The 25894-nt window shown below is 38.4% G+C and overlaps 2 protein-coding genes across 2 annotated transcripts in view; one reads left to right on the top strand and one right to left on the bottom strand.

Moving 5' to 3' along the window:
- Nucleotides 1–1085, bottom strand: part of rad51b (RAD51 paralog B) — a 37794-nt gene extending 36709 nt beyond the window's left edge. The window contains exons 1-2 of the mRNA XM_057822999.1: nucleotides 878–1085; nucleotides 544–657 (exon numbers count right to left, since the gene is read on the bottom strand). Of these exons, the coding sequence (XP_057678982.1) occupies nucleotides 544–657; nucleotides 878–967 (204 nt within the window). The 5' untranslated portion in view covers nucleotides 968–1085. The remainder of the gene's footprint in view (nucleotides 1–543; nucleotides 658–877) is intronic.
- Nucleotides 1086–1998: 913 nt separating this feature from the next.
- nus1 (NUS1 dehydrodolichyl diphosphate synthase subunit) lies at nucleotides 1999–25443 on the top strand. Its single transcript, XM_057823403.1, has 5 exons — nucleotides 1999–2537; nucleotides 7263–7391; nucleotides 14010–14162; nucleotides 16711–16810; nucleotides 24736–25443. The coding sequence occupies exons 1-5, from the start codon at nucleotides 2138–2140 to the stop codon at nucleotides 24824–24826; spliced, it is 873 nt and encodes a 290-aa protein (XP_057679386.1). The 5' UTR covers nucleotides 1999–2137; the 3' UTR covers nucleotides 24827–25443.
- The last annotated feature ends 451 nt before the right edge of the window (nucleotides 25444–25894 follow it).

Raw genomic sequence — 25894 nt, 5'->3', positions numbered from 1 at the left:
CCCACCTCTTTAATCTCTGCAGCAATACTGACAGCACTCCTGTCACGAGTCACGTGACATTTTGGAGGGAAAATGACAAGCAATACTCAATTTGGACATTTAGGGATGTACGTTTTTTCAAAGGGGTGTACTCACTTTTGTTTTATCTTTACCAGTGAATTTGGCACCAGGGACATCATTTTTTGGACAGAAATGGTAGGCTTAGCTCAGTAAACATCTCGTTCGTACACTATTTACATGCATTTAGCATTAGGGACAAACACGAGCTTGACCCACCAAGCAACAGCTGCTCACGTCATGAATATTAATGAGCAAAAGTGACGTGTTGCGTGAAATATCCCATTGATGACAAAATCACATTGAAAATTTAAAATCAGCACAATTATAGAGGATTTCATTTCATTAAACGAAACGAAAAAGTTTCTAGCTAATTTTAGATTTGAAATTTAAAATGGATTGACTTTATGAATACTGGGTTACTTCGCTTGTTGGTGACTAACATGAACCAAATAGTGAGTCTTCCGGGAAAGCTTCAAAACACACCGTAGTGATTGGTGGAGCAATGACCTTGCTCACAGCCTCCAACATCTCTAAGGTATTCTGGTAACTCAACCCTGCTGCGTACATCACTTCAAAAGAAGTATGTGTCAACAGATCCTGTGGAGGAATCAAAGGCTGAATTAGACAAGCTTGTTTTCATTAATTTGTATGTCAACAAATGTAAATGTAAATTAATAGCCTAAATGGTAAATTTCGCGATGTGAAAGAGTATTATAAGACAATTATGTCAGATAGGCTACTTCATACAAACTAACTCTGACATACAGTGTACTGAACACAGTCAATGCTGACAATATTTAGGTAAAAAGAAACGCACCTTACAACTTTCTATTTTGTGTCGTTTTAGTTGGTCGCTTAATTCAGGAGAAATGCCAGCTCTCTTCAATAATCTTGACGCCATTTTCATCTTTTGGAGAATAATTCCATAGCAATATGATTTTTCACATCAGTCTCAGACTACCGCCATTTTTTAACCGTTCTTCTTCGTTTCTTTTAACAGTCGCTCCTTGCAGTGTCTTTTCGTGATGCACAATGTCGCCCTCTCCAGGGCAAAAGAAGCCAAGCCAAACGTTAAAAGCAAGCTTAAAACTAAAAACATTTATTTATATGTTTGTTTGTTTGTTTGTTTGTTTGTTTGTTTATTCATTTATTTATTTGTTTCTTTGTTTGCTTAGCATGGTGTAAAAAAAAAAAAAAAATTTTTAATTGATGCAATAAGAAGTAAACTTTTGTGAATTTGATGACGTGTCATTTTCTTTCCAAAAGGATGAGTAAGTTTTAGCAACATTGTAGAAATACTGTGTAAAATGTATTATAGAAGAAGAAAAAAAAAGCAATATAAGAAACACTGGCCGAATCTACGTGTACTGTAAATAAATTTGTAAATAATGAGTGCAGACATAGATATAATGCACAAAACTTAATGTTTGATAGACGCTGTAAGCTAACGGCAACAAGCTTCGTCGTTTGTTGGCCATTTTGCGTCGGAGCTGGTCGATTGATATATTAAAGTCAAAGGAGTGTGTACTTTGAAATAGCTGCAAAATGATCAGTTTTTAAACTATTTTCAAATGGCTTGGTTTTCATAAATGCTGAAAATGTAAATACTTGAATTATTATTTTTTTTTTTTTTCAACAATTACCCTAAACCATTGCCACATCAATAAGGTTTATTATCAACTAATTCGTTTGCTATTCTGTCAAGAATCAATCAAGTTATGCATATTTTAGAGGAGAAAATTACTCACCTTACGTCTGCTACAATACATTCCGCTATAGAAGTCTCCCGACGCAAGATGCCGGCCAGTTACTTACGCTATCGACTCCAAATGTAGACGTCTAGCTTTTAATGTGATATCTATCAGTAGAATACATCCCTTTCGCTGACGTCATATTTATCTCCTCCAATCAGCGATTTACGTGTAGTCACGCTGAAGGTTCACAGGTCAGGACTGAAATTGCAAGATGGCGGCAGGCGGGTGACATCGGCAAGGATTTGACAGGCAGTTCGTACTTAGACTTAATAGGCTTGTACGGCAGTTATAATATCAAACTTTAGACTTAGCCGAGTACATTCATGGCGCTGTTGTACAGCTTATTGTGGCGGCTCTTGCTGTTCCTGCTTCACAGCAGCAGAGCGCTCGTCTCCTGGCTTCGTGTCCGGGTTCGGAGGTGGAAGGGGCGAGTGTGGGAGCGGGCGATGGCCACATTGCTACTCCCAATGTCCCTGGCTCGCCTCCCGGACCACCGGAGGATATTAAATCTTTACCCCGACACGAATGGCATTGCCGGTAATGGAAACTGCGCTCTCAATCGCCGACACCGGTGGATGACAGACGGCAGGTCTCTTGAGAAGTTGCCGAGCCACATCGGCCTGTTGGTTGCCGAAGAGGAGCCCAGCTACACGGACATCGCTAACCTGGTTGTGTGGTGTATGGCTGTTGGTATATCTTATGTCAGCATCTACGATAATCACGGTAAACATCCATTCTACCTACTTTAGTGGAACATCAATGTTAATAAATCTTAGAAATATTTAGTAGTGGGAACCTCTAGGTACCTCACAATACGATTTGCAATACAAGGCTCATGCTAATGATGACAGTATTACAATGATCGATACATGGGTCCGGAAGTACAATATTTTACTATACAAGTAATGAACAGTAAAACAAGCTTTCGTCCTTCTGCTGTGAATTGAATTGAGTTTATCACTCGTAGACGTCCAATTCATTTGAACTGGGAGGGTTGCATGAACGCCTATGGCTGTCATTGGCAGCCAATGCCAGACAATGAGTTCATTTTGGAGCATTTCACGTGATTTCAAATTGATTTTCGATCACTTCCTTTTCCTTTTGGGGAATTTTCGCTTCACTTCTTGTTGATTTTGGGTTACTGAAAAGGAAGTGACTCAAGAATGTCACCAAATGATTAGGAAGTGCCTCAAAAGCGACAGGAAGTAACCTGTAAATGCCCTTAAATGAACATGAAGTGACCTGTAAATCCCCACAAAAGACATGCTGTGAATGCTCTGGTTTCAGTGCCATTGACGGCGCTAGACGTTCAATCAAGTCAAAATGAATGAATGTCTTGCGCCGTCAATGACAGCCAGTGAGCTAACCTAGACACTGTTTTAATGGAAGATTTTGGTAGCAACCTTGTTGATTCCTTCTTAAAGCGATATATCGATTTTTGGTGGGAGCATTTTGATAACCTTTTGGTCTACAAAGTAGATCACCATTTCGATATATGGCGGAAAACGCAGACAAGGCTGAAAAAGCCGTTTCTGCTCTTGCACCCCTCTTTAAAATAAACTGCTGTATTTCAAGCCAAAAGAACTTATGTGTTTGATAGAGCAATACGTCGATATGCTGCCATAGCAGATTCATGGCGCATTAAGCCCCCGTACTATTTTTAATTTGTCTGTTTTACCCTGGAGACACCAGTTTACAGACGTCACGCAACCGCTTTTGTTTCAACCCAGCCATAAAAAGAAGGTAAGTAACTATATTGATTATTCGAAATGTCTGACATTTTTAGCTTAAAATCATTAATTGATGACTAATATTCAGTTTAAAAAAAACGACTTTAAAAAATATTCACTCACATATTTTATATTATGTCACAATGGAAAAACATGGTGTCTGTAAATCGTTCACAGGTATCTACCTCATAACTATCACTTAATTGCAATTTTTTTTTTTTTTTGTACTGTCGCATTTTTCCCGATATTTCAGATGATAATCGATCCAAACAAAGAGAAATTGGGAAAAAAAAAAAAACATTTAAAAGGGAAAGTATATAAAATCTCGACCACTCCTTGATGTCTGCGATTTCTGCATCGCGGCCCTTGTTATATTACCATGTTTCACCCATAAAATCCCCCCAAAATCCAGCTGTTGCCATTCAAAGCTGTATCTTGATACTAGGTGATACATGCTACATTGAGTTTTGGGATCAAAAAGAGGTAAGTGCGCGATAATATCTCGTTAAAATCATTGCGTCTTTAATTACGCTCTCTCATGCTCTCACCTTCAGTTAGGGTTTCACTGTTTAAATTTTTAGTTATTTTTTTATGAGCCCACCTGTTCAAAATTTTTCTTCCTCCAGAAAATTGAGATTTTAAGCTTTCCAATGATGTATCACACGTGTATATATTTTTCACTATTCAGTGCAGATCAGTCTGGCACATCAATCAGGACTAATCTTGGCCAATTCTTCTCTACAAAACTGCTGTAGTTCAGTCAGATTCCTGGGATGTCTGCCATGAATTGCTGTCTTTAGGTCATGCCACAGCATCTTAATAGGGTTCAAGTCTGGACTTTGACTTGGCCTCTCCAGAATGTATATTTTGTTCTTCTGAAACCATTCTGAAGTTGATTTATTTCTGTGTTTTGGATCATTGTCTTGTTGCAGCATCCGTCCTCTTTTAGCTTCAACTGTCTGACGGACAGCCTCAGGTTTTCCTGCAAAACATCCTGATAAACATTTGAATTCATTCTTCCATTAATGCAGTACTTCTCAAATAGTGGGGCGCGCCCCCCTGGGGGGGCGCAGAGCGATGCCAGGGGGGGCGCATGTGACCTCGGGAAACATGCTTTTTTTTTTTTTGCCATACTGGAATAAAGTGTACTTGCACATCCACTCAGTGGGTGGCAGTGGCGCTCTCATTTTCAGAGTGCGCGCAGTATTTTTGAAGAGCACTCAGCACAGAAATCAGATATGAAGAGCAGTGTGCCGCCGCCGTTTTCGAAAGCCGTTTTCTGACCGGACTCACTCACGCAGCAACCCACTTTATTGTCCGGTTTTCACGTCGCCGCCCGAGAAGTGCCATTTTCGGCTTGGGATCGTCACGACGACCGCCCTCACCTACGGTTCTACCTCGGCTGCCGAGAATGCGCTTTTTTCGTGCCGTTTGCCTTTTAGGTTTGACTTTTAATACAGTGGGTAATGAGGAAAGACCACTGTTTACTGTGTCTAAAAATAATTATAGCGGACAGCCAGAAGCCAAATCAATTAAGACGCCACTTAAAGACATTAGACCCCAATCTCCCCAATCTTGATAAGCAGCTCGATTGTTTTTCAGTGAAAACGTGCCGAATATTGCCAACAATCGTCCTGCTTTGTCAGTGTTATATCAGTAAACCAGTGAGCATTGTTAGCATGCTCATTGCAAAATAACTCCACACCACAAGGAAGTAAATACTGTGAGCAGCAAAAATAAAAACTGTCCTTCTGTTCAAGGACACTCCTTTTTTCTTTTATTCAGTTTTGTTTTTTCGGTCAAATTTTTTGGCATATTGTCCTCATGAGTGAATGTTTCTAATCAATTTTAATTTGTTATTATTTACTGATTTTATTACATTTTATTTTTCTGTATCAAATGGTAAAAAATGTACCTTGAGTGTAATTTTTATGGTTTGGATGTGACTTTTTTTTTTAATTCAGGCAAATTGATGCGCGTCAAGTCTTCTCTGTTACAAACAAAACAATGTTAATAAAGTTATACTTTATTATAAGTTGATCTATGTTACTTTTTTTCTTTATTAGAAAAAAAGGACAATGTTAGGCAGATGCATATTTATAATCGTAATTTTGTAGACAAATGATACTATTTACAGTGGCGGCAGAGTTTGGGGGGGCGCGAAACATTTACGTCTTCCTTGGGGGGGCTTAACAGAAAATAATTGAGAAGCACTGCATTAATGATTGCAAGTTGTCCAGCCCCTGATTAGCTTCAACTGTCTGACGGACAGCCTCAGGGTTTCCTGCAAAACATCCTGATAAACATTTGAATTCATTCTTCCATTAATGATTGCAAGTTGTCCAGCCCCTGAGGCAGCAAACAGCCCCAAATCATGATGCTCCCTCCACCATGCTTTACGGTGTGGATGAGGTGTTGATGTTGGTGAGCTGTTCCATTTTTCCTCCATACATGACATTGCGTGTTACTCCCAAAGAATTCAACTTTGGTTTCATCAGTCCACAAAATATTTTGCCAAAACTTCAGTGGAGTGTCCAAGTGCCTTTTTACGAACATTAAAAGAGCAACAATGTTTTTTTCAGACAGCAGTGGCTTCCTCCGTGGAGTCCTCCCATGAACACCATTCTTGGCCATAGTTTTACTTTTACATATAGTTGATGTGTGCACAGAGATATTGGACTGTGCCAGTGATTTCTGTAAGTCTTTAGCAGACACTCTAGGGTTCTTTTTTACCTCTGAGTATTCTGCGCTGAACTCTTGGCGTCATCTTTGGTGGACGGCCGCTCCATGGGAGAGAGGCAACAGTGCCAAACTCTCTCATTTGTAAACAGCTTCTCTGACTGTCGATTGATGACCATCCAGACTTTTAGAGATGGTTTTCTATCCAGCTTTATACAAATCCACGATCCTTGATCGCAGGTCTTCAGACAGCTCTTTTGACCGAGCCATGATGCACATCAGACAATGCTTCTCATCAGGACAATTCTTACCGAGTGTGTGTTTTATAGTGGGCAGGGCAGCTTTACACCACTCATCAGTGATTGGGCACACAATAAATAAATAAATTGTTAGGTAAAAAAATATTTCAACTGCTCTTTAAGTCTCCTTAGGCAGAGTGTTCACTTATGTATTTTTCCCCCACTGTCATTATTTGCATGCTATCATCATTAAAATATGAAAACTTAAAAAAGTTTGGGTGGTTTTAGTTAAAGCACTGTTTTTACATCTGTGTGATTTTGACAAAGCTCAAATAAATTTGATGGTGATTTTATGCAAAAATGTGACAAATTCCAAAAGGTTCAGATACTTTTTCATACCACTGTACATGGAAAACAGGTCTCTGCTTACGGAATTTTCAGGTTGTGAAACTACCTCCAGAGTCGATTAATTTTTTTAAGTAGAGGTACCACTGTACGTTATTTTACAGTTTTATTAGTCGTTTTGTAAAATATCCTAGAATGATTTCCTGACCCATGTATTGATAATTGTTATATTGCCATGTCGTCAAATTATTGTTACCGTGAGCCTTGTGTCACAAATCGTATCGTGAGGTACCCAGAGGGTCCCACCCCTCATGTTGTCAAGCGTTAATCGGAACTATACTATAGTGAAATGGAACGTGCACATTTATTGGAACTTGGAAGCAGCCTTTTTATAAAAGCATTCATTGTCTTTGAGTTGTTAGACTTGTTTATTTCCTTTGCTGTTTTTTTGCCAGGTATTTTCAGGAAGAACAACGCCCATCTCCTGGAAGTGATTGTAATGCAACAACAGCATCTGCTTGGAACAGAGGGATCCAAATATAATGTTGCATTCATAAGTGATTGTGACAAACCCCATATTAACGGTAAGGACTTAAATTTATCTTGGCCTGGTGATGACACGTTTCATTATGCAATAGTGTACATGAGTCTCATTGCATCACATACTCTAGGGGAAAGTTAAAACCACTTTTTGACCAATAGGTCAAAGGAGAAATCAGAAGTTGTTGTTGTTTTTTTAGTCTTTATTTCCAAAAGTAGGTTTTGGGCACAAACTTCATCAGCAAATGGATGGTTTTACGTGATATGGAATCAAAAGGCTAATCGTGATAGCCAGAATTGACGATTTGTTTGAAATTGGTAGTTTGCTCTTTCTTGTAAATAGGGGTAATTACTAGAGGTATGCAAAATTTCCGATTCTTAGATTATTCGCGATTCCACCGTGCAAGATTCGAGAACGATTCACAAACATCCAAATTCCGACTATGGAAATATGTCAAGTAAAGCGGAACTAAAACACAGCGCGGTCTTCAGGACGCAATGAGGAACAGACTGCACTGCGTCCCGAGAGTAAACATCAAGCTTGTCATTACACGGGTAATGACAATGCTCAACTCACGGCTCTGGTTCAACTCATGCCACTAGATAAAAAAACAATAATACCTGACTGCTGCCGACAGCCGCTACAAACGACGTCCACATTAGAGGTGTGCAAAATTTCCGATTCTTAGATTATTCGCGATTCGGCCGTGGAAGATTCGAGAACGATTTACAAACATCCAAATTCCGATTATTGAAATATGCCAAGTAAAGCAGAAGTACGACACACTCTGCGCGCCGCGCAGTCTTCGGTACGCAATTAGGGACGGAGCGAGAGTAGCTAAACATCGTGCTTCTCATTACCCGGCCCCTCGGGTAACGCCAATGCTCAACTCACGGCTCTAGCTCAACTCATGCCACGAGATAAAAAAAAAAAACAACAACATACCTGACTGCTGCCGAAAAGCTGCTACAAGCCACATTACGTTACGGTAGATATCATTTATATAGGACTAAATGCATTATAGCTTTGGTATCGTTACCAGCACATCTACAAAAAACTAGATGCGGGCGTTAGTAACGGCCGCCATCTTAAAGCAGTACACTTCCCTGCAAGGCTGTTGTTGCGAACCTTCCAAGCGAACCTAATTAACTTTTTATCTAAAATACTGCTAAATCGGTAAAATATTGACTTGAATCCATCTTTAAAATAGTTTTAAAACTTTTACATGTTGAAAGTAGACAAAAGAGAAATTATGGAATAACAGGAGCAATTTTAACAACTTTAACGGTTGGTTCACAACTAAGAGTGTGACAATATCTCGATACAGCGATATATCGCGATATTTTGCAACCCGATGGGTTATCGATATGCTCCCGCCAAGAATCGATACTTTTATTTAACATATTGGCCATACAATGGAGTATGGATGCTGTAAACTGCTCAATGTTTGTTGAGCAATTCCTTGGCGGTCCACTAGGGGCGCTCGGGAGTGGCGGTGAGGGTAAAGTGCGCACAAGTTGTCTAGAGAAGAAGAGAAGCTCCAAGTGGGTTGAAAAAATAAAAAAGCTCCGTGAGAACGGTGGAGGGAAAAAATGAGAAAAATATTGCTACAAATCACACATGGGGACACACTTTAGATTTTACACCAACAAGAAAGGAAGCAAGGTGAACAAGGACTTTGCTGTATGCAAGAATTGTCTAAGAAAAATAAGTTTCACTGGGAGCTGGTGACGTAGTGGACACTGGAGTTTGTGAGCTTTGCTTTCATCACTTGAGGTAAGAAAGTTTTGCAATGTAATTGACTTTTTAATTTACATGTATTATTTTGATGACATTTGGTGTTGAATGATATAAAATAAACCAGGACCCTAAACTGGATGAAAATGAATATCGAACAAGCCCACATGAATTTACCGATTTATTTGAGAACCAATTTCCATCTAGTTTACTACACAAACTGTTATCACTGTCATTTTGATACAATAAGCTATAAAAATGGTTTGAATAGGTTCCAAGATATATAAAGTGATGTGCATGATAATTAATGTAGCCTACATATTAAAAATAGGTAATTATTGATGTAGCCTACATATTAAAAATAGGTAATTATTGAATTTTTAATTTCTATACATTCAATTCATATTTTTTTTAATTCAATACTTCCAACACAAAAAAAAAATCAGGATTTCAACTCAAACGCTATGAAGTAGCTAATATTTTTTGTTTTATTTTGTTGTTTTTAAGGTGAGGAAGACTGTGACTGAGCAAGTCTGACATCTTAATTGCTGAAGCAGATAGCGGAAGTGCTCAAACCAAGCAACAAAGTTCATATACGAAGAAAAGACCCACCAATTTTATCATTGCCCCACTCCAAGCTCAACTGCTGACACCTACGGCACTTTTTATTTATTTTTTGATCTCTCCAAGCGATATCAGTGGTCGTGGTTGGTTTCTTCTATATGTGCAGGGGCACAATTTGCAGTAGATTTATATTTTACAGCAATGTTGCACAGAAAAGGTGTCACTGTTTAATAAATGACTTAAACAGTATTTTTTTCTATTTTCAAATATTTTTTTTTTTTCCGTTTCAACAGTTGTATCGTAGAATTTCATGTATCCAATTTCTGACCAATACATCGATAATCGCTGTATCGTGATATAATCGTTATCGTGAGCCTTGTATCGCGAATCGTATCGTATCGTGAGGTGCCCTGAGGTTCCCACTCCTGTTTTCAACAATATACATCAAAAATAAAGACATTGATTGACTGAAAATGATAAAATGTCTTTTCTCATGTATATCTATAATTGCTCTTCACCTAAAAATATATTTGTTTTATCCGCTTACTCGATTAATCGATAGAATTTTCAGTCGATTACTCGATTACTAAAATATTCGATAGCTGCAGCCCTACTCCCGTTATTTCATAATTTCCTTTCTGTCTACTTTAGACATGTGAGAGTTTTAAAACTGTTTTAAAGATTTTGCCGATTCAGGAGTATTTTAGATAAAAAGTTAATTAGGTTCGCTACAACACAGCCTTCTAGAGAAGTCTCCTACTTTAAGATGGCGGCTGGTTACTAACGCTGGTAAGTCTGTCATTTCGTATCCAGTTTTCAATACATGTGCTGCTAACGCCGTTGAGTCTGTCAATTTGCATCTAGTTCTATATACATATGATATCTATTACTTACCGTTGCATGATGTGGACTAGAGCTGGGAAACTTTGGGCACCTAACGATTCGATTACAATTACGATTCAGAGGCTCCGATTCGATTATAAAACGATTATTGATGCACCCCACTCCTTTTTTTTTTTTTTTTTTTTTTAATTTGTTTTGTACATTAGTTCCAAAATTGTTCAAAAATCCTCTCAGGCTAAACCCAACTACTATTTCAGTATCAAGTTAACATAGCAGTAAACAAATATACAAAAATAACAGTAAATAAAAAACTCCAGTCCCCATTCTATATCAGCAGCTTTAAACTACTTTCAATTAATTTAATGTTGTGACTTGAAAACAGCCAACAATTGCATCTCAGATGTAACTAGAATTTTTAAAAAATGACTAATTCACTGCTTTCACTCAAAAAACCTTTAGATCTTATTTTAAAAAATATATATATATATATATTATATATATATATATAAACACACACCTAAAAATGCCTTTACGCTTGATAACACACATCACTTAAAAGTTAGGATTTTTTCCCACGTTTTTCAATTAAATTTCTATTTGTGTCAAGCCATTTTTAAGTTCTAGTTAAGTTTTAAGTTAGTCTAAACTGTAGAGTTGTCCCGACTAGTCGACGTAGTCGACGTCATCGATGACGTAAATCCGTCGACGAGCACAACATGCCGTCGACGGTTAATGAAGGGTTAAAAAAATATATGCGTGGAAAGTTAGAATGTCGGATGCTCTGTTTGCAAGCAGGGAAAGCGGCACAAAGCCAAAAAAAAGCGCACCAGAGTGTCCAAAACATTGACTTATTTCAAAGAAACAAAGGAGAGTACACTCTTCTGTCCTGTCTCTTCAGTGCCAAGCTTGGCTGCACGTCGGCCGTGAAAAAACCCCTCAAGCGCCTTCACGCAGTTTGTAAGTTTTTTTTTTTTTTTTTTTTTTTTTTTTTTTTTTTTTGTACACCAGAGGGTGCTGTCGCCTTACTAAATAATAATGTTTCATTGACAATGGGCCTATAAGTGCTATTAGTATTGTTCTTAATGCTAATTGAAAGGTTTATTTCATGTTATGGTTTATTTTATGGTATAGAAAATTATATAAGGTTAAAAGGTCATAAATATATACAGTATATACAGTGATTGCACTCAAGGGAGAGATTGTCAATGATAAGATAATAAGGTAAAGGCAATTCATATAGGCAATTCATTGATATATAAATAAGGTTTAAAAGGAAAAAGGTGAAAAGTTTTTGTTAATTTCTAATTGTGTTGCTTTATTTGTGTGCGCCGTAGCTCTTACGGTGTGTTTACATCAAGGATGGAATAAAAGTTGTAAACCATCAGTTTAAGAGACCATCTTTTCAATCGGGATGCTACACTAGTTAATTCTATCAGCATTTGAACTCATTGTTTATTTGTGATTTATTATTGTTATTTACGTATTTATTTGTACTTTAATAAATGATTTGAGTGTTCCAATATGTTTTTTTTTAAATTGATAAGCGTCAACAAAAATTTCATTGCTAAATTAGTTAAAAAAAATAAAAAATAAAAAAAATAATTAATTATTAGATTAGTCGACTAATCGTAAAAATAGTCGGCTGACTAATCGGGAGAAAATTAGTCGTTTGGGACAGCCCTACTAAACTGTAAGTCCTGATAGGATTTTGAGTTTTTGCACTGTTCAAAATAAATGTATGATACAGGCTGTATTGGAGCACATTAGGGACTAGTGCTACTTGGTGTTTTATTCAGCAATGACTACTGAGCTAAAATTGATAGTTAGCATTATTGAGTTTTTATTTGACACCCTCATCACTCCACAACGCTATGTTATGTTAAAGCCTGTATGTAAGACACGTTAGCCACGCATCGAAAGCGGTCTTAATTAATTGAAACCTAGCCCTCCGCAGTGCTAACGTAAGGTGAGCTAGTTTTGACAGTAACGTTAATCTTATATATTAACGCTTAGCGCTCTTTATTAGCGTTTAGCGCTCTACTGCTTTAAGATGGCGGCTGTTTGCTAACGCTGCCCAGACGCGGCCTAGTCTGTCACTGCGCATCTAGTTCAACATACATGTGATCTCTATGAGACTCATTGGACGCTACCTGCCACTAACGTAGCATGAGCGGGCTAGTATTTAGCAGCGTCGGCGTCGTTTGTAGCGGTTGTCGGCTGCAGTAAGTTTTTTTTTTTTTTTTGCTTCTTCCTCTACGCACGTGACATCAGCGCGTTGTCCGGCATTAAAAGTAGTCCGAGCAAAACGTGATGCTTAGAGCTGTCAAAATAAACGATTACTCGAGGTGAATAAAATTACTCGGATCAGTTTTTAAACTCGAGTTACTCGAGTTGCTCGAGTATTCGTTTCAGCTCTAAACGGGAGCAATTCAACTTTAACGGTTGATTCACAACATTAAATTAACTGAATGTAGTTTAAAGCTGCTGATACAGAATGGGGACTTGAATATTTTATTTACTGTTCTGAACTGTTAACTTGATAGTGAAATAGTCGTTTATTTAAGCCTTGAGAGGCTTTTTGTACAATTTTTGTAACTAATGTAATGTATGAAACATTAAAAGCAGCTAATAACTTGGGGGGTTTGTGGGTGTCATCAATAATCGATTTATAATCGAATCGTTGCCTCTGAATCGTAATCGAATCGTTAGGTGCCCAAAGATTCCCACCTCTAGTAATTACCTAATATAGATGGGAATCTTGGGGCACCTTACGATTCGATTGCGATTCAGAGGCTACAATTAGATTATAAATCCATTATTGATACCTCCTCCCCCATTTATCGAAGATTTAACCACAGCCATCTCCCCAGTGCCTTTGCCTGACATGCAGCCCCATATCATCAAGGACTGAGGGAATTCTGATGTCTTCTTCAGGCAATCATCTTTATAAATCTTACTGGAACAGCATGAAACAAAGGTTCCAGCATCATCACCTTGTCAGGAATCTGCATTGGACAAGGTGATGATGCTGGAACTTCAAGCTGCTTCAGGGCCCTTCTGGGGTCCTACCGTCAGGCAGCAGTGGCCATATTTGCCCACACAGGTGCTTAATGAAAAAAAAAATCTTTATTATTTATTTTTTTTTAATCGGCTTATTTTTATGTTTCTTAATCAGCCGATTTTTTTTTTTATTTGACCGGTGGCTGACGTTGGAAAAAAGTCTATATTATTGGCCAGCTGATAAATCACTCGACCTCTAATTACCATTTTGATTTTGACACACCCCTACTTGTAAACAAGTGAGGCAAGTTCAATGAAATTGAATAGTTTCAATGTTGGAACAACATATTTTTAATAACAAAGGATTAATACCGTCACAATTTTACCATTAGGTTATGCAATGAAACTCCATAATTCCTTTGCATATTGGAAATTTACCTAAACAGGAAAACGATAAGAGTATCTGGTTGGATATATAGTGGTTATATAACATGTTTTGTGTGTGTTTGTGGTTTAGTGCTGTCATGCAGGCCGACAGTGAATGTGTTATCTCCTGAAGATGGGAAACAGAGAATTGTTCAAGCTGCACAGAAACTTTGTCGCTCTGTAGAAAATAAAGAGAGGAGCTCCAAAGACATCACCGTCTCCATGCTGGATGCGCTGCTCAGAGGTAACACTTCATAAAGTTGGAAATAGGGCTGCAACTAAAGATTATTTCTATCATGGATAAATCGGACGATTAATTAATTACTCATTTATTTTCTTTAAACAAACTAAACAACAAAATCGAATGAGGAAGAGGGCAGGCTAATGAATCAGTTTTCTTTATCAAACTGTTGCTCATAAAAACCAATTTCAAAGCACACTCCCTTGTAGGACAATATGAGTTTGTGTTGAAAAGGGACTAAGCTGTTAAATGAATGGGTTTATGTGTTTGGGTTCTTTTTAAAAAAAGAAAGGAGACAACTTTACTATCTAACAATAATTCAAGTGCCAATATGCTTCGCCAAACACAATACAAACAGACACCTAAGACACTGATTAGCATAATCGCTAACAATCTTAGCGCTCTGTGCTAAGTACTGTATTGGCCCGAATATAAGACGGCCCTGATTATAAGACGACCCCCTCTTTTTCAAGATTCAATTTTGAAAAAAGACTTTTTGAACACCAAATTCAGTTTTATACCGAAAATAATTACAGTACATCCGAAACAAATGATAATAACATATACGTCGAACTTTGAGGCAGATGGGCTACAGCAGCATAAGACCACGCCGGGTGCCACTCCTTTCAGCTAAGAACAGGAAACTGGGGCTACAATTTGCACAAGCTCATTGAAATTGGACAATAGTAGAATGGAAAAACGTTGCCTGGTCTGATGAGTCTCGATTTCTGCTGTGACATTCGGATGGTAGGGTCAGAATTCGGCGTCAACAACATGAAAGCATGGATCCATCCTGCCTTGTATCAACGGTTCAGGCTGGTGGTGGTGGTGTAATGGTGTGGGCAATATTTTCTTGGCACTCTTTGGGCCCCTTGGTACCAATTGAGCATCGTTGGAACGCCACAGCCTACCTGAGTATTGTTGCTGACCATGTCCATCCCTTTATGACCACAATGTACCCAACTTCTGATGGCTACTTTCAGCAGGATAATGCGCCATGTCATAAAGCTGGAATCATCTCAGACTGGTTTCTTGAACATGACAATGAGTTCACTGTACTCAAATGGCCTCCACAGTCACCAGATCTCAATCCAATAGAGCATCTTTGGGATGTGGTGGAACGGGAGATTCGCATCATGTATGTGCAGCCGACAAATCTGCACCAACTGTGTGATGCCATTATGTCAATATGCACCACACTCTCTGAGGAATGCTTTCAGCACCTTGTTGAATCCTTGCCACGAAGAATTGAGGCAGTTTTGAAGGCAAAAGGGGGTCCAACCCGTTACGAGCATGGTGTACCTAATAAAGTGGCCGGTGAGTGTATATATGGCAGAAAACTGATAAGCATATGCTTTATCTCGTCCGCCTTTGTCGTCTTCGGTTCCTTCGGGCAAATCATAATCACATTTTGTAATTGCAATGATGGTCAATGATACCGATGATGATGACAATAAAATTCCATAAGAAAACACTCAGGTGACTTGAAGTTCCGCTCTGACACCCCCAATTTGGCCAAATTTCAAAATGGTCCTATATGCATGTGTGATACATCATTGGAAAGCTTAAAATCTCAATTTTCTGGGGGAAGAAACATTTTGAACAGGGGCGAATTTAAAGAAAATAAACAGCAAAACCCTAACTGGAGGTGAGAGCACGCGAGAGCATTATTAAAGACGCCATGATTTGAACGAGATATTACCTTGTTTCGATCCAAAAACTCCATGTAGCATGTATCATCGAGTGTCAAGACACAGATGTGAATGGCCACAGCCGGATTTTTGGGAGATTTTATGGGTGAAATATGGTAATGTAACAAGGGTTGCGATGCAGAAATCGCAGACGTCAAGGAGTGGTCGAGATGTTCTTTTTCATATCTTTACCCTTTTATGTGTTTTTTTTTTTCTTTCAACTTCAATTTTTCTTTTGTTTTGATCGATTATCGTCTAACATATCGAAGAAAATGCAACAGTAACAAAAAAATTTAAAATTAAGCCATAGTTATGAGAATATCCGTGACATATTTGCAGACACCATTTTTTTCATTGTGACTCAATTTGTTTAAAAGTTTAAAGTATGCGAGTGAATAATTTTTTTAAGTCGTTTTTTTTTTTTTTTTTTTTAATGAAATATTAGACATCAAATAATGATTGTAAGCTAAAAATGACCAACATTTTGAATAATAAATGTAATTACTTAGCTTCTTTTTATGGCTGGATTGAAGCAAAAGCGGTTGCACGACGAAACTGTGGTTTCCAGGGTAAAACGGACACATTAAAAATAGTTCGGGAGCTTATTGCGCCATGAATCTGCCACTGCAGCATATAGACATATTGTTCTATCAAACACAACAGTTCTTTTGTCCTAAAATACAGCAGTTTCTTTTAAAGAGGGGTGCAAGAGCAGAAACTGCTTTGTCAGTCTTGTCTGTGTTTTCCGCCATATATATATATATATATATATATATATATATATATATATATATATATATATATATAAAACATCAACAAGCTGATGATAAAACAAGATCCCCTGTGTTGTTTTGTTCCAGAGCCAAAGAATATTCCTGATCCAGAGCTGGTGGTGAAGTTTGGTCCAGTTAACAGTACTTTGGGCTTCCTCCCCTGGCACATCAGACTCACTGAATTCATGTAGGAACTGGTTATTTATTTGTATGTTTGTTTGTTTTTAAATTGTTTCCACTCATTAATTCATAATGCACACGTCATTAAATCAGAAAAAAACATTCTGTATTGATATTATACTGTGTACCTATATATTTAATGAATTTTCATAATAATAATACTTTATTCAATATAAGCTCTCTCAGTTATAATGGATTGGACACCCATCACCATCAATGAGTCAACTTTAATTTGATGAATAGTGAGTCAAATCAAATATCTGGGTTACAACATATTTAGATATCAAATATAGGCCATATCAGCCAGTACTGCATTCATTAAATGGTTGAAATGTAAAATGAATTATTCTTCAGTATGTCCTGAGCAGAGGTTGCGCTAGACTTTTTCGTTGTCTGTCATTTTGACTGACAGGGTCATAAAAATCCGGTCATAATCTATTTTTTCCCGTCAATTAAATTTTTAAAATGATGATAATGACATTGTGGTGACCCTTTGTTTGGCATAATTCACCTTCCCTACTTGTGTGTCCATTTGGCCGAGCGCGTTACCGGCTACGACAGTCACGTGACAGAGACACATAAGAGCCGCGCGCGGTCCCCTCACTATCCACTCGCTCTCGCTATATGATTGGCCGAAGAGTCGAAATGCTCTCCCGTGAAATGCCCGTTTAAAAATGTTCCCGTTGTTACTTCTTGCGTTCGCTTATAAGTGCCCATTTAAAAAGGAAAAGCGATGGATGATACTACACACAGAGCGTATTATTAACAAATGTTAAAGTTGTATAATCATATAGCGAGAATAAGGAACGTCACTGACAAGCGCAGGCCCCCGCGAGTGGATAGTGAGGGGTCTAGGATAGTGCGCCTACAGCTAACAAGAGTCTTAACATTGCATACCGCTTCAACATATTCAATAGTATTTAGTTTTCATTCATTTTAAATTAATATTCTGTCCGAACAAGCTTAACAGAGAATCCACACCGTGCCATCACACATCAAGCAGATGAATATGTAACTTTTTGTCCGCAGTGACAAAAACAGCTAACTGTGGCCCCAGTAGTTAGGTAGCCTACCATATGTAGCATATGGAACAATGAAATTAACAGTTCACCTGCTGTGGCCTGAACGTAGTCTCACACTTTCCTCCTGGTGCGCATGGACTTGAATTGCGTGCCCGCTTGTGCAGTCCCTGTTTTTTCACCTCTTTTATCAACACCATCGTCGTTTTGGGGCTTTTTGAAGAAACTTCGGACACTCAGTTGCCTTGACATTTTTCAGAAAAAGGCCAACGACGTCATGCATCAAGAGAGACAATAGCTAATTAATAAGCTCACTCGCCACCCTGTGGTCTGGGGTGTGAATTGCAACCGGTCAAAATGACGGATGGATTTCAGTTTTTTCCGTCACCGTTTTAAAAAATTGGTCAACGACGGAAAATATTCGGTTTACGTGACCCCTGGTCCTGAGTTTCCTGAGTAAGGGTTTTGTTTTAAAAATGTTCCGATCCATTTTCCGCAAATTTTGGAAACCAAGATTGCACCGACCACTCATGAGAGTGGTGGCGTTATATTTTATAGTGTTGAGAGTGGTTTTTAAAGGTTGGGAACAACGCAAGCCCACAGAAGTCAACTGCCTTCCCGCTTGGTCGGAATGCATTTGCCGTAATTTGGATGACACGGGTGCGCTAATGTTAGGGTACGCCAATTTGACCACAGGAGCACGAACGTCTGCTGTCTTGACTACAGTTTGCTTCTTGACTGCAGTTTGCTTCTACCATTTGCAACATTTGCAGAACATACAGTGGTATGAAAAAACCTGAACCTTAACCAAAAAAAAGTTTTAACCACCCAAACACTCATAGGTTTTCATATTTTAATGAGGATAGCATGAAAACAATTACAGAACGAAAAATGGTACCTCTACTTATAAAATTAATTGATTCTGGAAGCAGTTTCATAACCTGAAAATTCCATAAGTAGAGACACATTTTCCATGTACAGTGGTATGAAAAAGTATCTGAACCTTTTGGAATTTCTCACTTTTCTGCATAAAATCACCATCATATTTGATCTGATCTTTGTCAAAATCACACAGATGTAAAAACAGTGTCTGCTTTAACTAAAACCACCCAAACATTTATAGGTTTTCATATTTTAATGAGGATAGCATGCAAAAAATGACAGAAGTGGAAAAAATAAGTAAGTGAACCCTCTGCCTAGGGAGACTTAAAGAGCAATTGAAATCATTTTTACCATAAAATTTAAGATAGGTGTGTGCCCAGTCACTGACGAGTGGTTTAAAGCTGCCCTCCCCTCTATAAAACACACACCTGGCAAGAATCGTCTTGATGAGAAGCATTGTCTGATGTGCATCCTAGCTCGGTCAAAAGAGCTGTCTGAAGACCTGTGATCAAGGATTGTTGAGCTGGGAAAGGATACAAAACCATCTCTAAAAGTCTGGATGTTCATCACTCGACAGTCAGAGAAGTTTTGTTCAAATGGAGAGAGTTTGGCACTGTTGCTTCTCTCCCAAGGAGTGGCCGGCCACCAAAGATGATGCCAAGAGTTGAGCGCAGAATACTCATAGAGGTAAAAAAGAACCCTAGAGTGTTTTCTAAAGACTTACAGAAATCACTGGCACAGTCAAATATCTCTATGCACACATCAACTATATGTAATGGCCAAGAATGGGGTTCATGGGAGGACTCCACGGAGGAAGCCACTGCTGTCTAAAAAAAAAAAAAAAAAGAAAAAACATTGTTGCTCGTTTAATGTTCGCAAAAAGGCACTTGGACAGTCCTCAGACGTTATGGCAAAATATTTTGTGGACTGATGAAACCAAAGTTCAATTGTTTGGGAGTAACACACAATGTCATGTGTGGAGGATAAATGGAACAGCTCACCAACATCATGGAAGAATGAATTCAAAAGTTCATCACGATGTTTTGCAGGAAAGCCTGAGGCCGTCTGTCAGACAGTTGAAGCTAAAAAGAAGATGGATGCTGCAACAAGACAATGATCCAAAACACAGAAGTAAATCAACTTCAGAATGGTTTCAGAAGAACAAAATACATGTTCTGGAGTGGCCAAGTCAAAGTCCAGACTCGAACCTCATTGAGATGCTGTGGCATGACCTAAAGACAGCGATTCATGGCAGACATCCCAGGAATCTTACTGAACTACAGCAGTTTTATCGAGAAGAATTGTCAATGAATACAAGATCAGTCTGACTGAACTACAGCAGTTTTATCGAGAAGAATTGTCAGTGAATAGAAAATCGGTCCTAATCCAGTGTTTTTCAACCTTTTGTGAGTCACGGCACATTTTTACATTGGTAGAAATCTCGCGGCACACCACAAACCAAAATTAATTGTTCCAAAATTACCTTCTGTACAGTATATTTAGTTATAAAATAATTTCTCAATATTTATACTAAGTGTGAAACTTGAGCCTGTTTAGATGAACCAAAGCCGATATCCTGGCTGGACTCTTCACTCTAAGTCTGTTTGTTTTTTACATAGCAGTTAGGCTTGAAAAGCTCAGAATTATCAGCCAGTGGGACAGGCAGGTATTATTAAGGTCTCTGCCACAGTGTGGAACTTTTTGGATTTAGCAACAAGTTCAGCAACAAGGTAACTTGCTTTGAGGGCTTATTTACCTCTGTAGTTTTTCTCAAAAAAGTTCACTGTTTCTCTGTGTTTTAACTAAGGTGAACCTCGTGAGGAATAAGCGGCATGGAAAATGAATGAATGAATGAATGAATGAACAAAATAGTCCATTCGCTTGTTTTGAAGAGAGGGGTGTTTCATTTGGAGATGACGTAGTTGCGCCTGTCGCGTTCAACTACTTGGATTCCTAGTTATCAGCCACCTTTCTATCCTCGACAATGTGTGGGTATTAAACACAGGGGGAGGCTTGACGGTCATCACATATGGATGAAATTGAAAAGGACACTTTTGTTTATATTGACACTTGACGAGTCTAAACAAATGATGTACAGTTGACTTGCTGGGGTCCACATTGTCGCGGACAGCAAGGTGTCTGATGGCTAGAAATCCAAGCAGTTCTTGAACTCGACACGAGCAATATGTCGCTCATCTGCACACGACAGACTTCCTACCTACTCCTTCCTTCCTACTGCAAATTCGCCCGACGTCGTTAAAAAAAAAAAATTCTGAATTTGCGATATTGAATAATTTCTCATTGCACACCTGACGATCTCTCGCAGCACACCGGTTGAAAAACACTCTCCTAATCGATGTGCCAGACTGATGTACAGCTACAGGAAGTGTCTGGTTGAAGTTATTGCTGCCAAAGGGGGGCGGGGGGCACAAAATATTAAATGTGATAGTTCTTACTTATTTTTTCCCCTTATGTCATTGATTGCATACTATCCTTATTAAAATATAAAAACATATAAATGTTTGGGTGGTTTTAGTTGGAGAAGACACTGTTCATCTGTGTGATTTTTCACAAAGATCAGATCACATTTGATGGTGATTTTATGCAGAAATGTGAGAAAGTTGAAAAAAGGTTCAGATACTTTGTCATACCACTGTACAATTGTCTTGTAGCGTTTCCTCTCCATTCTTGTCTTATGACAATAGCACTCAATTTTCTTCATTGCCACTGTACCGCAATTGAAATCCCGCTGTTTCATATGCCCCAGCCGACGAGGCGCAGTTTAATTGTACCTCCGCGAATACTTCGTGTAACAATGTTTATGTTTTAGTCAGCGTTTTATTGCCCACACCGCCAATCATCAGCCCTGTTGGAGGCATACAACTCCTGTAAGAACTGTTAGCACTCTAAAATAACTAATGATTTGTTGTAAGTAAAAAAGATGGGGATCAAGACCTCTTGATCTTATATTTTACAGGAGCATAATGCGAAAAGGGTAAAATCCGTGCTCGCACTCGTGATCCCATTTTTTTTTTATATATATCTTCTTGCAATAAATCACTTTTAGGCACAAATGCGAGCAAAACGCTCGCACTGTACAGCCCTAGACTAAATCTCGGATGAGCCATGGGTGTCGTAAAGTCGAAACGTCGTAGGTCGAGGACATTGCTGTCAGGGAAGTTCACTTCTGAACACCAAGACTCGTATCAATATTAGGGGTGTGCCATCTTAGGCACCCCACAATTCGATTCAATTATGATTCAGGGTGCTATGATTCTATTTTTGAACGATGATCGCGGTTATCGTGATTATCACGATTATCGATGCATCGTACAGTATTGATTAGCTAAATAGCTAAACAAACTTATGTCAATTATTTGCCGTATTGGCCCGAATATAAGACGGCCCTGATTATAAGACGACCCCCTCTTTTTCAAGACTCAAGTTTGAACACCAAATTAATTTTTATACAGAAAATAATTACAGTACATCCGAAACAAATGATTATAACAATATATTTGAGTGAAAAAGCATGTTATTTTGCCTCATTCAAATCTTAATATCTGAACATTTAAATATGTAAACTAAAGTGCAATCAAATTTGTAAATGAATGGCTTCTGGTTTTTGAAATGTAAATAAACCAATCTATTGTGATAAAACAACAAAGTTGCAATAACTGCATTAACCATCAAAGTGAAATCTAATTTTAGTCTTGAAACAAATCTGAATAAGGAAGAACATTGCGATAAAATAATGCAAACGGTTAAACTTGAGAGTAGCTGAGATCTGTCATGACCGAACATCGCTTCAATGATATCTGGCGCCATCTAGCGTCGTGAATGGGGAGAGTAGCTGAGATCTGTCATGACAGAAATTCGCTTCAATGATATCTGGCGCCATCTAGCGTCGTATAATGTCTACACCGCGAATATAAGACGACCCCCTCTTTTTCAGTCTTATTTCAATGCAAAAAACACCATCTTATATTCGGGCCAATACGGTATTTAAAATATCCTTATGATTCAACAAGAAAGATGCCCATACAACAAAAAGCTGCTCTTAAGCTGCTTTTTTTTATTTATTTTTTACAAGAAAGTGCAAACAACACATTAACCATTTTAAAGGGAGTACTTATTTTTCCCAACAATAAAATAAAATTTACACTGGTGGAATGAATTCCACATTTTCTGGACACAAACAAAGTGTCTTTAGAAATAAGACTTCTTTTAACCAAAGTACTTTGTTTTCACAGTGTTACAGGTGGAAATCACAACTGCGCGCGCACTTTCTTCTCTCCCTCTCTCCCGCAACAACAGATTGCTGTACTGTTTTGCATGTTTGTAGTGTTACCGCTGTACTTAATCATGGTTTTTCACGTTCTGCATATGAAATACACGTTAGCTAATTAGCTTAGCGCTCGGCGCTAACTATTAACATCTCAAAAACAACAATAAAGGCTAAACAGTACAAGAGGGTTCGTGTACTCACCTCTTATAGACGTACACAGGTCTTAGCAACACACTCAGGAAATGTTTCAATTGAAATGCCCTAAAACTATTGCTGGACAGTAGGAAAGATGAAGAGCAACTCTCTCTCTTCCCCTCTCGCTCTAAAAAATAACTTGCGCACAAAAGTGCCTGCCTGTCTCATACACAAATTTATTTTCCGGTCTTTTAAAAAAGAGTAAATCTCTCTCCAAGTAACTGGGAGCATCCATCATAACGTTGTGCATGCGTCCTTTAACGGTGTCCAGGCGGCAGACGTGTCTTGAATTTTGTTCGGCAACGAGCGGCTGTCATAAAGTTATGAGTGAAAATCATCGTTTTTTAACCTTTGTGAACCGTAATCGAATCGTCGCGTGTCGCCTGCTTTCACGCACACTGCTTCCCATGTCAGTCGACACGGGAATTGTTTTCACACACAACTGCTGCACGGTTAAGTCCCGCAATATTACCGTTGTTTTGGAGTTTGTGATAGGGGCTCAAGTTACATCCAGATACTTTAGGTTGCAGTTTAGGGGTCATGCGAAGGCAGTGGACCTGCTTAAACATTTCGGTTTGCCTTTCGAATGAATGTGAATTTCGCCGTTTTAACTCGAGAGTTAGCAATGTTCACTGGGGTCTTGGCAGCTGCACTAGCGGCTAGCCTGTTACAGAAGATAGCTGGTCTGAGTCCTGTCCTCCCCCTCTTTTTGTCCATAATTATTGTGTGCATGTGTGTGTTTAAAAAAATTCTGACAGACTTTATAATATTACTTTAAATGTGTTTTAATTGTATCTTCAATATATGTGCATTCTTTTGTCAAACACATTTAGTAATTGAGGTTAAATTTGATGTTCAGTGCTTTATTTATTTAATATGATTCAATATGATCTAAATAATGGGTGCAAGAAAAGTATTAATTTTCAGTTGAAATGGCATTAAAAAAGGTCTTAAAAGTCTTGAATTTAGATTTATCAATCCTGGGGGGACCCTGTATAATCAATATAGGAGAAAATAATCTGACACAGCCAAGGATTGCCTGCTTCGAAGACTTTATAAACAAAATATACGTATATCAAGGGTACAAAATGATTTGATCTAGACAAGTGCTGCGGTCACACAGAAGTACAATGAGATGATACAAGTCAAGCCTCTACATACTGAAGAAAGGATGTTACCTAGGCTTAAATTGAAATCAGAAATTAAACTTATTACAGCCCACCTCTGGTGATGTTCCGCTGAAAAACATTTTGAGTTACGACCATGAGCATTAGCTCTTGCTGGTACAAGAGGGAGTCAAATCAGATAAGGCAGTCAACAGATACCCATTGTAAAATGTTCAAAGGAATATATGAAACACACATATTTGGAACGCACGAACATGAATACAGTCTTACATGCAAGCATATAGTTTCACAGCAGTTAATAATTGTGTTTTATAAGCATGAATAAAATATTCTTTCACAATTGCATCCCGAGGACTCCCATAGTTGCGAACTGTTTTTGCATATGGTTTCCTGTGCTCTAAGTGTCGGTCTTTGTTTTCAGCTCCCTGCCCTCACACAGAAACATTTCTTATGAGGACTTGTGGGGTGCCCTGCAGCGATATGGTGAATGTCAGCAGCGCCTGGGCCAGTGACGTGGGCTCGTCTCAAGTTTATCACAGTTCAGGGGTTCACACTGTCAATAAAATGAGGCTGGGGTAAGACAGTGACCCTTCGTGCCTCCTTCATGACTCGATTCCACACTCGAGACTCCTACATCGCTGAGACAGTGAACAAAGCCAGGAGTGAGAGCGTGATCGCTCACTTCCTGCCACCAGCTCTTGTACTACAATAAACTGAAGTTCATGGGACTCTGCAGCTTGATCTTAGAGCCGAGCGAAAATAACCTCGGTGACACATACTAACATGAGAGGACTGACTGTTCTCTCAGAGTGTCTCTTTCACCGATCTCCAGCTGCTGTTTATCACGGAGGACATCACTCAGCAGAAGAATCTGAAACGAGGCTTTGTGTCAAACGGATGAAATCTTAAATTTTTTGTGAGAAATTCTTTAATAAGCGTCAAAACACGACGGGAAGTACCATGTAAGGACAGTGATTCATTGTGTAAATATAAGAAGTTTGTGTGGCTCTGTGTGTCCCAGCTCTAAGTCATTGTGTCAAAGTGTGTTTCTCCCCCCAAAAATATGATTGAAGGCTCTACCTTGACTGACTAGGCCACTAAAATAAAGAAATGCACTGTTTTTTTTAAAGCTTGTGTACTGTGTGTTTGCTTTCCCCCTTAATTGTATTGAATAATTATAAATATTTTGAAAAAAGACTGTTTTAGTCAAAGAAATTCAATCGAGCTAGAGCTGCAGCTATCGAGTATTTAGGTAATCGATCATCGATTTGTTCGATTAATGCGTTGCAGAATATACTTCAGGAGATGTAAAACAGTTTATGCCTGAAATAACATTTTTGTTTTGCTCAGATAGCACTTTAAAAAGAGCATTAAATGCGAATGTAAAATAAAAATCCTGAGTGTTTCTTCATGCAGGATTGCACTTTTGTTTCACAAGAGCAATAAATGCATTTAAATCTAAAAATACCTGAGCTTAGCCTTAAAAAAGTAAGGAAAAAATGAGTAAGATACATCCTAGGACGCACTGGGACACATCATCAGTGACGTGCCTGAGATCATTGGGGGGTTTTGGTCTTCCA

This window comes from Corythoichthys intestinalis, chromosome 19 (genome assembly GCF_030265065.1).
Source record: "Corythoichthys intestinalis isolate RoL2023-P3 chromosome 19, ASM3026506v1, whole genome shotgun sequence".
Taxonomy (NCBI): domain Eukaryota; kingdom Metazoa; phylum Chordata; class Actinopteri; order Syngnathiformes; family Syngnathidae; genus Corythoichthys; species Corythoichthys intestinalis.
The sequence above is the reverse complement of the archived record's forward strand: the minus strand, read 5'-3'. Positions and strand labels throughout refer to the sequence as shown.

Excerpts from the sequence above, each read along its gene's own strand:
- nus1 (XM_057823403.1), top strand. The coding sequence starts at position 2,138 with ATGGCGCTGTTGTACAGCTTATTGTGGCGGCTCTTGCTGTTCCTGCTT. Across the intron at positions 2,538-7,262 it reads CAGCATCTACGATAATCACG|GTATTTTCAGGAAGAACAAC; the intron begins GTAAACATCCAT and ends TTTTTTTGCCAG. Across the intron at positions 16,811-24,735 it reads ATCAGACTCACTGAATTCAT|CTCCCTGCCCTCACACAGAA; the intron begins GTAGGAACTGGT and ends CTTTGTTTTCAG.